Consider the following 13,668-nt stretch of genomic DNA (forward strand, 5'->3'; position numbering starts at 1 on the left):
ATTTAGGATTCTACTTCCATATTTAAGTTTATTTACAGTTTTAAAAAGAAAAAAAAAAGACTCAACAGGTTTTTGTAGTTGAGCGGTCATTCCAGCTCAAATATTGTCCTGGTGCTTTTTAGAACTTCTGTAGTGAAAAAACTGTGTGGCAAGCATTTTATTCTTTAAGAACTTTAAGAAAAAAAAGCCATAGCCAATTCATTTAAGCAGACAGAGAAATATATACACATTTGGGGGAAAAAAAAACTCTTTCTACAGCAGAAACCCTCAAAATTTGTATTTTAAAAGAAAAGAAGTTTAGAAAAAATTCAAACAATATCTTAACAATTTCTTAAAATTTTTACATCAGAATTCAGTTTTGTCCTCTACATCACACTACTTGGATGAACAACGGCTCCTTAGAACCATCACTGATGGCTGACGGTGGAATTCAGCAGTCCTGTCATCACATTTGATTTAGAAGCTTTTGTGAGGTCTTTCTGCAAAGAGAAGGCAGTTTAAAACCCGTCAGTGAAGCGATCAACGTATGTACCTGTGTGGTTATTATAGTATAGAAAAATAATAGCACTGTTTTTTATGTTTAACACTAATATCCCACCCCCAATTCAGATTTGTAGGTAATGTGATAGGATTGTCCTCTAAATGTGCAATCTGCTATGTTTTCTTTCTAAATATTTGTATTGATTAAATGATGCATGTTTATGCTGCTTTTTAGGGATGCATCTGTCGATTAAAAAAAAAAAAGTGAAACGTTTAATAACTTCAAAATAAAACACTAAAAGATGGTCTTTTGTCAGTTCATTTATCAGACAACAGTTGACCTTTAGTGGCTGTAAAAATACTATTGATAAAGTAGAAAAACAGAAGCCACAAAAAGGTGAGACTAAGGAAGTGCTTCCTCTTGCCTTTCCAAAGATATAAAACTTAAATCAAAGTTGACTTTCTGTAGTTAAGGACTAGACATAGGTAAAACCCCATTTACCGCAAATTCCGAATAGGAGCCAGCAATAGAATTAAAGGTGAAGGTGTGATCTTGAGTATCCTGAGACCTTGGTGTGCCTATTGGAGTGTTTCTGTTAAGGTGGGAGATGTTCTCCTTGTTTCGGTCTAGTGCGCGGGGTGTCCTTCCTTGTCCGGGGATCCGAAGGCTGTTCGCCTACAATGAGACCAAGTCCAGTCACGAGACATTGTATTTCTAAACTATAATGTAATCTTTAATGACAGAACTATGACATAAAACTTAGCCTAAGCACTCATTCTCAAGTCGTTTAACCAGTAGCTTTTCCATATTCAATTATCCAACAGGAAATTAAATCCTCTTATTCTTTAAATAGAAACTGATCTTAAAGAGGGAGCTTGATGTCTGGATTAGCCTTCAGCAGCACAAATGTGAGACAAACCCAACCCGCAGAGAACATACTTTGCTGGCAGACAGCGGCGGTTTCTGCATTGAGGCGTGGCATGTGGTTCCACCGAGGCCTGAATTAAGAAAGCTGTTTGGAGTGGAAATGGTGGAGATACCTGTGAACTACATATACAGAACAGAGGAAAACAAGTTACCTGTCATGTTTGACACTTTATTTATATTAGTACAATAAGTCAGACAAATAAATCCTACCTTTTTCACTTTTCCAGGTGTAGTAGGCCCCCCCAGCCGTCGTTTAGACGGTGTTCTCACAGATGTTCCATACAGCATGTCCTCTTGTGTTTGCTTTGTTTTCTTCAGTTGCTACATCATGTCAAAATCCAATAAAAAAAAAAAAAAGTCAAATAATGCCGAATGGAAACAGACGTTTTAATAAATAAAATAACATTTCATACTCTTTCAAGTTTCTCCCTCTCCTTTTCCTCATGGTGTTGAATCCATTGCTGCTGCACATAATCAAGAAATTTCTGTCCATTAACCAGAAAATCCCTGCCATGTTCTTGCTCCCATGCATCAATCTGGACCTTCAGGCTCCTCTCCAGCTAAAAAAACAAAAACATAAAAAACAAAAAACAAATTGCTAATGGTTGGTTTTGAGATTTTCTTAATGGCTGTTAAATTTGAGCCCAAAAGTGTTTGTATCGCCACCTTGTGGCCAGAAGCAGTAGTACATCAAAGACCTTACTGCTTTTCCCAGTCGTTTACAAAAGTAAAGGTGGTTCATGTATTTATTAAATAGATCAGAAACTCACCTTGGGCAAGCTTTTCTGTAGATCAGTTCTTTGCTTTTCTTCTTTCAAAAGGTTTCCTCCCCTGTTGTTGAATCTTGAAGGATCGTTGGCCTTTTTCTGAAATGAGAATCGTTTGATTATCAACAGATCAAGCACACAGTCTACCTCCACATCCTTATCAGATGACTACTCACATCAAGCTCCAGGTAAAGGTTCCAGTTATCGTGCCACTTCATGACACCCTCAAAGAGTTCCTTGTGATCGTCGTAGTACCTCTTCAGCTCGCCAACCTCAGCTTCGTGTAGGTTGAGGAGGTCTTCGGTGAAACTGTCTGTAAAAAATTATTTCAGTGGCTTCTCTCTCCCTCTCTTTTTTTTTAAATTAGTCCATTTATTCAGTATGAGAGCTGATTATTGAAGATTTGTTACCATCGTAGTATGGAGCAAAAGCTTCCTGCTGTTCCTGGCTGTAGAAGCAACTTTTCCACAAGGAAGCAATCTCTGTTCTTATATTCTCTGTGAAGCTTTTCAAGCTCTGCTTTTTCAGCACTTCCAGACGCTGGACCTCTGCTTGAAGCTGTACATGGGACGAAAAAAAGAAAATATTAACCATGCTAAAGGGTTAAGGCCTGGTCAAACCTCCCCAAGTGATTCTTTAACATTTGAAAGTGGCTAGTATCATAATTAATCGTGAGAAAGGTCATACTGCTTCAATGTTTTTCTTCTTTGACTTCAGCATATGTTCAGAGAAGGCATCCCTCTCCTCTTGAGGGATCTGGAGTCTTTCCCACAGCTCCTGGATCTGTCTGCGGTAACCTGAACAGAGTAACTCGTTCTTGGCTTTGCGTTCTTCCAGCTAAAAAGAGAAAGAAATGCCAACATCCAAATCTGAACTTATTCATTAAAATAAAGTCAAAGATTTAGTAAACGTACCTGCCCAAGAAGCAGCTTAAGAGCAGCAATGTTGTCATTGGAGAGACAAAAAGCGTCCTCGTCCTCACATATCACATCAGTTTCAAAGCTCGTCTCTGGGATTTGTTCCAGATCATCCATGCACACAACTATTTCCTTCTTGATGCTCACAAATTCATCACGGCGGCGCTCCTGGAATTGTAAATTTCATATAAAAAAAAATTAAAGAAAAAAGTGAATATGAACTAATTTTGGAAAAATGTAATAGACGATCATCACCTTTTCTTTAGTCAGGTCATTAAGATAGGCCTTATAAGTTTCCAGCTGATCCAATGATGGGACAGAAGAATGGTTAATGAAAAAAGGGGTGGTGCACATAATTTCACACAGCTCCTGATCTTTGGAAATGAGTCCTCTCAGCTCCTCCATTCGCTGCTTCTTGTGCTCCTTCATCACCTCAAGACGAGTGCGGCTGTTTTTCTCTAGCTGCAACATGGTGCAGCCATCTTCCTCCTTGGAAAAAATAAAACAAGACCACAATACTTCTATTTAAACATGGAATATATATATATATATATATATATATATATATATATATATATATATATATAGCGAAACGATAAAACTAATCAGCAATTTTTGGTTAATAATACACCAGCTGGATAGTTAAAATAGTAAGTGTTCATACTAATCTCCAACCTTTTTACAAAAAGCACATTGAATGGTTAGGGTTAATCAAAGAGGATTCTTCTTTTGTTTTGTTTTTTTATAAAAAAATTTCCTTTTTATGCCTAAGGTTTATTAGTAATTTATTTTAAAAATACAAGTTTTTCTTATTTTAAAACAGTAAACAAGTACCTCAAACGGTGGAAGCTGGAGTTCTGCACACAAACTGCTGAGTTCTTTGCGACAGACCTCAATGCTTTCCGTCAGTCGTTTTTTCAGCTCCGCTTCCTCAGCGATCATCAAGTCCAGCAAACCCTGCGGGCAACGAGAACCACCCCAACAACATTAGGCCACTGCGTAAAGGCAAAATATATACTCAACGTAATTGATCATAAAGGCAATTTTGGGCGAACCTTGATGTGTTTGTGAACATCATTGGTTCTTTGGATCCGCTGCTCTTCTGGAATCCCGATTTCTTCCCAAATCTCCTGGAGCTTGACCATTGCCCTGTTGAAGTAGGCAACGGACTCCGCTGCGTGCACCTCACTGCAACAAGCGGCCGATTTAATTAAAGGCGTATAATTTGAAATATTCAGTATAATAAAGTGAGCAAAAATCGATTGCCATTTACCATTGAAAATAGTTTAAATATATGCACAAAAACGAACGATATTAGCCTAAATTAGCGCAAGCTAACTTAAGCTACATGCTAGCTTTATTTCAAACTGTCATTTGTGAATCGATATCATTTTAATTCATGTCCGACCATGAAACAAAAACAAACATATTGGCGTTATTATCAACTCTTTATATCATCCGAAATTTGCAGCAGTGTCTTAAACTGTCAAACACAAGTTATCGTCGTACCCCGAAACCAACACAACAGCACATATTAAATAAAACAAAAAAAATATTGTAGACTTACCTCACTCTCATCGCCTCCAAAGGTATCAGACACTAACCAAAAATAACCCACTACAACAATGGGAATTGCTTTACCAATAAATAAATTAAAAACCCCACTGTGTATATCAACGAAGCAACAGAAGCTGTCCGACTAGCCGTTCGTTTGTCGTCTGGATTTGAATTTTGCACTTAAACAACACTCGGGCGCTGATTGGTCGAGGAAATTGACGTCGATGGAAATTTCCTTCCGCTCTGCTCATCCTCTCCCACTGCGCAGGCGTGTTTGGGTAAAGAATTCTAATAATGTTGAAGGCTGTCGATACTGTCTGGTATCTGGAAGGGAGGAACACCTATCCAGAAAGTTTTGTTAAGTCCATTTACTTAATTCAAAACGTTGGCTTTTAAATATATTAAACATGGGTGGTGCCAGATATATTAATCTTTATTATTTAGTTAAATAGCAAACAGTTGAAGGTTTACATGATTACGAATGCTCCCCTCCGTCTAAAAATGGTGAAAGGTCAATCACTAATACTTCTCTTCGGAAACTTCCTTTTTTGTTGTACTTGTTTTCCATACTGTATTACCTCATTTGAACAACAGAGGGCGGAGTAAAAGGCCTCGATGTAGAAAAATATCTATAAATGTACTCAAACAGTATAAAATTTGAGACAATACTTGTTTCCTGAAAAATTACGTCAGTATTTTTGAATGTTAAAACAACATTGTGATGAGCAAAAACCTACCAAATCACTCCACATATTATAATTGATATGTATATCTCATAAAAATGACGTTGCCATTTTTTTCATTAGAGTTTAAAAAACATTTTAAAAACCAAAAAATGTTTTGGATTATCTATCAATTATTTGATCCAGTGGGCTTTACATGGTTCAATGAACAATTAATGTCCGGAAAACAGAGTTTTGTTTATTCCTTGTCCTTCAGGTCTCATGTCATCACTAAACCAAGGAACAACTTTGACTTCCTGTTTGAGGCCCATAAAAAAAAACGAAACTAGAGCCAGGTCAATTCACCTGGTAACCACTTGGTGACTGTTTAGAAATATAAATTGGATACTAATGAACTCAAATAGAAAACTGTCAAAACCAACCAAAACAAACATGCAGTTTAAATTCAAACACTTATTTTTTTTCTATAAAGTCATATGTTATATTATATATATATAATATTATATGTATATGATTTCTAACTAAACAATAATAAAAAAAAAATTTTTAACTTGTCCTGTCCAACAGCTAGGCAAACAGATGAGAGCTGAGGGCCTCTTGTGTTGGACATATTTTATTTTAACAAGAGGGGTTATTCATCTTCAGACAAACCAAAGGTATGTCTGAATAAACCCCTTTTGTAATTGAGGCCAAACTTTATTAATTTCAATCATGTTTGAAAATCTTTGGTGTTGGACCGGATGGAAAAGGAAAGAGGGGAAGAAGAGAGAGGGACGCCAGAGAGAGGGGGGGGGTAGGAGGGTGATAACCGGAGGGGAAAGGGGGCAAGACCATGAAGCAGCACAGAGCAGACAGGCCCACCGGCTGCCCATCGCCACGGCACGGCTCAAATGCAGCACAAAAAGGGCGGGGCCCGTTCACACACACCCAAACACCACCAACACACCCGCCAGCCGCAAAAATGTCCACATGTCAACATGCAGACAAAACAGATAGTGTTCACGAACGCATACCTATGCCTTTAAACCAACTAGTGTGAAATCTTTCATTCATTCAATCATGCAAACTATTAGTGCAAAGGTGAGCTAACACCTGTGCTCAGGTGAGTGTTTATGTTCTTCTAAAATGGATGGTGGAATGTGAAAAGAAGGAGGAGGAGCGCCCAGCCACCCCCACACCCATACCCCCGCCGCAGCAGCGGCAGCCGGAATTCCCCCAACGCCACACGGGAACAGGCAGGGAACAACCGCCCCCCGGGCGACCAAGACCGCCACCCAGGCCATGGCCAGCAGGACCGCCGCGAGGCCCCCAGAGCCAGAGAGCAGGGAGGCGCAGAGGGAAAGAGAGCGCCGCCCCAGCCCAGCCAGGAAAGCAGCCCCCCGCCGCGCCGGAGGAGCCCAACGCAGGGCCCCACCGGAGAGGGACGCCCACAGCCCCAGCCCCATTCCAACCGATAGTTAATGCGAATTTCTAATCAGCCAATTACATGCCTGCAACTCAGTGCATTTAGGCATGTAGACATGATCTAGATCAGGGGTGTCAAACTCATTTTCACCGAGGGCCACATCAACATAGTGGTTGTCCACAAAGGGCCAGATATAACTTATACATGTAACTAAATGTAATGAAAAATAAACGTAACTGCTCCTTAATGTTGAATAACTCATTTATTTATTTATTATAACTTTTTAAAGTGACAATTACAGTTGCATAGAAAACATATGTTTGCTTGTTACCCTAGCATAAATCCTTTTACATTTGATTCTGTCAGGTTAGGTTATATGTGTTTAAGTCATAATGTATAGTTGCCCAACCCGATATTTCAAGTCCAATTCCCCCTATATATGAATGAATACACACCAATTTTTATTATTTTTTATTTTAAGAAATTAAAAACTTTTATGCTCATGCGGGCTCGCCACATTTGGCCCGGGGGCCTTGAGTTTGACACATGTGGTCTAGATGATCTGCTGCAGTTCAAACTGAGCATCAGAATGAGGAAGAAAGATGACTGAAGAGACTTTGAACGTGGCGTGGTCGTCTGTGCCAGACAGGCTGGTCTGAGTATTTCAGAAACTGCTGATCTACTTGAATTTTTAAGCAAAACCATCTCTAGGGTTTACAGAGAAGGCTCTGAAAAAGAGAAAATATCCATTGAGCAGCATTTCTGTGGGCTGAAATACCTTTTTGATGCCAAAGATCAAAGGAGAATGTGCAGACTAGTTCCAGCCACTTTATTAGGCACACCTTCCAACTGATAGTTAATGCGAATTTCTAATCAGCCAATTACATGCCTGCAACTCAGTGCATTAATCCGTGCTAATGAAAGTGCATCAGTGCTAATAAAAAGAAAGGCTACAGTAACTCAGATAACCACTGGTTACAACCGAGGTCTGGAGAAAAGCATCTCTGAACGCACGACATGTCCAACCTTGACGCAGATGGGCTACTGCGGCAGGAGACCACACCGGGTGGCACTTCCGTCAGCTAAGAACAAGAAGCTGAGGCTACAATTAACACAGGCTAAACTGAACAGTAGAAGATTGGAAAAATGTCTGATGAGTGTCTATTGATGACTCGCTTAAATTTGGCATCAACAACATGAAAGCATTGATCCATCCTGCTTTGTATCTATGGTTCAGGCTGCTGGTGGTGTAATAGTGTTGGGCATATTTTCTTGGAACACTTTGGGCCCCTTAGTACCAGTAGAGCATGGTTCCAACGCCATAGCCTACCTGAGTATTGTTGGTGACCATGGCCATCCCTTTATGTCCGCAGTGTACCATCTTCGGATGACCATTTCCAGCATGATAAGACACCATGCCATAAGGCTGGAATCATCTCAGACTGGTTTCTTCAACATGTTAATGAGTTCACTGGACTCAAATGGCCTCTACAGTCACCAGATCTGGATGTGCAGCTGACAAATCTGCATCAACTGTGTGATGCTATCATGTCAATATTGACCAAACTCTCTGTGGAATGTTTCCAGTACCTTGTTAAATCTGTGCCACCAAGAATTAAGAAAGTTCTGAAGGCTAAAGGGGGTCCAACCTGGTACTAGTTGTTCCTAAAAAAGTAGCCAGTGAGTGTATATGGGCTGCACAGTATGTACAGTGCATAAGTTGCAGTGGTAGGACAGTTGACCTCTGATAGGAAGATTTCAGGCTTAATTCCCTCCTTGCCTTCCATGTGTCAAAGTGTACTTAGGGAAGACTTTAAACCCCACATTGCCTCTGGTGGTTACACTTGAAACAGTCAATGCAATAATATAAAGATTCCCCTGAACTATAATGATGTTAGAGATGTCACTTGGCTTATTGGTTAACAAAAGATTCTGTCAATTTAGCTAGAATTCATGTATGGGTTTTGATAAGACAGACATATGATAAATAAATGAATGAAAGATCACCATCTACTTTTTTAATAAAATGATTTTAAGCTACCCAGTTATATTATAAAATATTACATACAAAGTATGAAAAATTACACCTCATAATTTTATTGCCATAATTCTCATAGCAGAGACTTATTTATTGTGCATTTATTCACAGTTTCCAATAATTTATCTCTGTCAAGAAGTAGCTTATTAATATTGTCAATGAAAAGAAATTGCAAAAGCATGAATTTATTAGAATGTGTCACAAAACAGGCAGAATGGTTCCAATTGCAGCAGGTTTCAGGGTCGATAACGAGCATGAGAACAATAGAGAAACAATGAGAATATGAAGAAGCTTTATTATTACAGACTCAAGGTCCATTTGCCACAATAAACACAAAACAAATAAAGACTTAAGAATAAAAAAAATTGTATAAGTTTAAAAAAATGACATGAAACTATAAAAAATAGTCAGGAACAAGACAAAAGTCCGGCAGGTGGCAAGTAAACAGACTCAAAGACAAAACAGGGTCAGGAAAGCAGGAGATACGGTCCTGGTATAACACCCGGTAATGCAGGACGACTGGCACAAACAATACTTCACACTTGAGGCTCAGTACATTGCTTAAATATACTGCAAGTGATTGCACATGAGAGTCAAGTGTGCGGCATCCAGAAACTGTGCACTGGGGTTGCTGGGGGATGTAGTGTGGAGATGGTTCCTGCTGATAACCAGAGGGGGAGACAGAGCTCTGACTTCTGACAGAATGCACTGTTTCTGCTGCTGGCACGTCTGTTTAACCAATGTCCAATTTGACAAATTTGACTCCCTTTTTTCTTTTTTCTTTCCCTCAAAATGAAGTAAAGTTTAGAGAAAGTTCACTGAATATCAATAAGAAGAAATAAACAGTTTTCACCAGATTATTCTGAAAGATGCACAGATTTAAATCTAAATACTGAAAGCAGACATGTTAAAGGTTATACCTGGTTTTATTACTTGATGTCACAGCGGTTACTTAGCTACGAAAGCACCTTATATGAAGACATTGAGTGTTAGATTTAAGTCACTTACAACTTTGTCCGATTGAGTCAGTTGTACAATTTTGAAGTTGGCAACAAAAGTTTTTCCTCAAAATTTGAATTGAAAACTACTGAAGACAATGGAGAAAGAGACCAAGAAGGATACAAAACATCATCCTGAGACGGCTAAAAATCATCCAAGTGAGTGAAAGTTTTGTAGGAAGCAATCCGTTGTGGCAATGTAAGTATGCAAAATTTGGATTCGTGTTAATATCTTTTATTTGCAGTTGTCTTTTATTCCAAATATGTTTGTCATTTACCAGTTATTATTTGTTTTAATTTGCTCTAAAAATAAATTTATTAAATTATGTGTATATCTTAATAATAACACAATAAATTCATTTGCTTTATATGCTATAGCTAAAGAAAATGTGATTACACTTGTATTTATATATTCTTTGCTAATGTGAAGACAAAACGTGAGTTTTTGATAGGTGTAGTAAAAGGCTTCAGGGAATGAAACTTTGTTAACCAGCATGTGCGACTGTGGGTTCTGAGGTGGTGCATTGTGGGAAGTTATTATTGAAATTATTGAAAAACTTGTTTTTATTCAATTACATGATTTTTTAAATGAACATAATGTTCTTGAAAAGTGTCAGTCTGGTTTTAGGACAAATCACAGTACTGAGACGGCCCTTTTAAAAATTTTAAATGATCTCAGACATAATTATGACTCGCAGAAACTTTCTGTTCTGGTGCTGCTGGATCTGAGTGCCGCCTTTGATACAGTGGATCACCAGATTTTAATTGACAGACTTAGGAGTCGGGTCGGCGTCTCAGGAACTGATCTTAACTGGTTTCACTCCTATCTCACAGATAGACACTTTTTTGTAAGTATGGATACTCGGTCCTCAGGAGTCCATGAAATAGGTTGTGGGGTTCCCCAGGGTTCAATCTTGGGTCCAATACTTTTTAACTTGTATATGTTGCCTCTTGGGGATGTCATCAGGAGACACGGCGTTGACTTTCACAGCTATGCTGATGATACACAGCTTTACATCGCCGTGTCTCCTGATGACCTTGAACCTGTCAACACTCTTTTAAACTGCATTTTAGATATAAAGCTGTGGATGGCAGAAAACTTCTTGCAGCTCAACCAGGACAAAACTGAAGTTTTAATCATTGGTCCTGAAGACAAGAGAGAGATGATTTTAGCCAAACTTAGGAATTTTAAATCTTCTCAGTGTGTGAGAAACCTGGGCGTTCTTTTTGACTCTGAGCTGAATTTTACTCTTCACATCAGAAACATTGTGAAAATAGGATTTTATCATCTCAAAAACATTGCCAGAGTCCGCCCGTTCCTCTCTCTTGCCAACACAGAGGTGCTAATGCATGCTTTTATTTTTAGTCGTTTAGATTACTGTAATGCCCTGCTCTCTGGTTTACCCAAAAAGTCGATCTCAAATCTACAACTTCTACAGAACTCAGCGGCACGAGTTCTGACGAGAACCAGAGGGCGGGAACACATTACACCGGTTTTAAAATCGCTGCATTGGCTCCCTGTGCGTTTCAGGATTGATTTTAAAGTTCTTTTAATGGTTTATAAATGTTTTTATGGTCTTGGGCCCTCTTATTTAAATGATATTATTTTAAAATACGAACCCTCGCGGACCCTGAGGTCCTCTGGCACTGGCCTCTTAGTTGTCCCTATGGTAAGGACCAAGACACATGGTGAGGCTTCGTTCTGCCATTATGGTCCTCGCCTGTGGAACAGCCTGCCGGAGAACCTCAGGGCCGCAGAGACTGTAGAGGTTTTTAAGAAGAGGCTCAAGACCCACCTTTTTAGTCTGGCTTTTATATGACTTTGATCATTCCTTATGTCTTTTATTATTCATCTATTTATTAATTGAGGTATTTATTTACATATTTATTTATTTATTTATTTATCTATTTATTTATTTTCTTGTAAGGACTATTATTATCTTTGTTTCTAATATGCAATTCTTTTTATTGTTATTTTACCAATGATACTTAGGTTATGTTTTAATCACTGACGTTTTTTATTTTTTAATTACTAACATTCTTATATCTTATTTTATTTTTTATCTTTTTCTATTTTTATTGTTGTTATTTTATGATCATTTTTATTTTTTATTCTGATGTTTTTTACTCCAGTGTTTCCTCTGGGGGATCCATCGTTCTTGGGCACCACCAGCTTGACCTGTAGGGCGTGCCGTTGCTGTGGTGCCCGTTCTGGTTGGGCGGGCTGGGGTCCCACTCTGTGGTCTAATAGCCATGGATGGGGCCCTGGGCTGCCCTGTGTTGGGCGGGCGCTGCGGTAATGGCCCCTGTGGTCCGGCTGGGCCTTGGAATGAATGGATCCCCATGATATCGTTTCCTCACAGCAGTACCAAGCCAGACCTTCTTCAACTGCAGTTATTTGTTTCCGTTCACTGTTCTACTGGGGTAACTGGGTGGGTGGGGATGGGGGCGGGGGGTGGTGAGGGAGGGGTACCTTCTTTGTGGGATTGTCCTTTGTTTTCTGTTTTGAACAACTTTCATTTTTTATGACTGTTTTATCTGTTTTTATGTTAAGCGCTTTGTGTTTTTAACCAAAATGAAAGGCGCTATATAAATAAATAAAGTTTGAGTTTGAGTTTAAGTGATGTTTTGTTCTTTTTGGGGCGTTTTCTATGTTGTGATTGTTGAGCCTTACATTAGTATTGGTTGTGTCTTTGCTTGTTTTTGTGATTTTGATATTTGTTGTTGGTGGGTTTCTCTGAATCTCATCACAATGGTTTCAATGGCTTTTGAATTACAACATGTTCTTATGGTTTCTTCTGCGGCTAATAGTTGTTGATACTTTGTGACTCCTGATATTGATTGCTGCTGGTTCTGCAGTGTATGGCAGGAGTCAGCCTTACAGGATATGTCGTTATTCTCTCGCTACTCTTCAGTCCTCAAAAGATTAAATTATCCAGACTATCCAGTGATTTGGATTTTAATGTAATTTAGACACATGCTCACCACATTTATTTTATAAATCTCCCTTATGTAGCTTTTCCTGCCATTTTTTAAATGACATATCTTTCAAGCACAATGCATTGTGATCTATATTTGCTTCTCTATTGAGTGTCCATGCACATGGGTTTTTGGAGAGACTTCTGGAAAATTTCCAGGGCACTGGATTTTGGAATCGAGAATTGGACACCTAAACCAAAGGTGCATTTATCAGGTTGGTTGAAGAAGAAAAAAATCTTTTAGTTTGTATTTGTAGACTGGGAAAAATGTGAAAAGAAACAAATGCTATTATCATGGTGTTATTTAGTCATAAGGAAGATACAATTTTGATGGGTTTTAAAAATACTTCTTTCTGTTTTACAATAAATTTGACCTCTCTTCATATTTATTTAGGATACGGCTTTTTTACAAAAACCACTGTACTTTTTGATATTAATATAGAAACAAAAGATCATTTGTTTTATGAATGTCAAAATTTCAAATATCAAAAGTTTTTGGGCATTTTTACTGTCCATGTTTATGCAGAATTAGGAAAACATCAAATACTTTTATAAAGAAATCACAGCTGATACGTTATTTAATTCAGTTCTTAATGTTTTATTAATACTTGGAAAATTTAATATTCACAAGAACATGTTTTTCAAAATCAAACCACCATGTAATATGTCTCATGAGGAAATTTGCTTTTATTTTATCTTACTTAAATTAATTAAAAAAGGTGGCTGGACAGCCCTGTTGGTTAAGCACAGTACTGGCACATGGGAAATCAGGGTAAGTTTCCTAGGGGCTCAATGAATTTAAACAGTGTTGGTCCTTGGGGAAGATCCTTCACGCTGCTGTCTAACTGTGTAGCCACAAGGGGGCCCAAGTCTGGGTCTCCCTGTGCAGATCCCAGTCGGATAAATGACAGTGTTGT

The 13,668-nt window shown here is 38.5% G+C and overlaps 1 protein-coding gene across 2 annotated transcripts; it reads right to left on the reverse strand.

Annotated features, from left to right (window-relative positions):
* Positions 1-8: 8 nt before the first annotated feature.
* On the reverse strand, positions 9-4,978 carry LOC101163655 (protein regulator of cytokinesis 1). Of its 2 annotated transcripts, none has more exons than XM_023955741.2 (14): positions 4,660-4,978; positions 4,148-4,280; positions 3,927-4,049; positions 3,348-3,581; positions 3,090-3,260; positions 2,863-3,012; positions 2,586-2,733; positions 2,352-2,488; positions 2,179-2,274; positions 1,822-1,968; positions 1,619-1,729; positions 1,421-1,528; positions 983-1,156; positions 9-479 (listed from the first exon to the last, which is right to left on the reverse strand). In XM_023955741.2, the coding sequence occupies exons 1-14, from the start codon at positions 4,668-4,670 to the stop codon at positions 408-410; spliced, it is 1,815 nt and encodes a 604-aa protein (XP_023811509.1). In that variant the 5' UTR covers positions 4,671-4,978; the 3' UTR covers positions 9-407. The 2 variants fall into 2 exon arrangements, with proteins under 2 accessions (XP_023811509.1, XP_023811510.1); XM_023955742.2 differs by having other exon boundaries at positions 1,050-1,156; positions 4,660-4,977.
* Between the last annotated feature and the right edge of the window lie 8,690 nt (positions 4,979-13,668).

Source organism: Oryzias latipes, chromosome 6 (assembly GCF_053564925.1).
Source record: "Oryzias latipes strain Hd-rR chromosome 6, Olatipes_Hd-rR_3.1".
Taxonomy (NCBI): Eukaryota; Metazoa; Chordata; class Actinopteri; order Beloniformes; family Adrianichthyidae; genus Oryzias; species Oryzias latipes.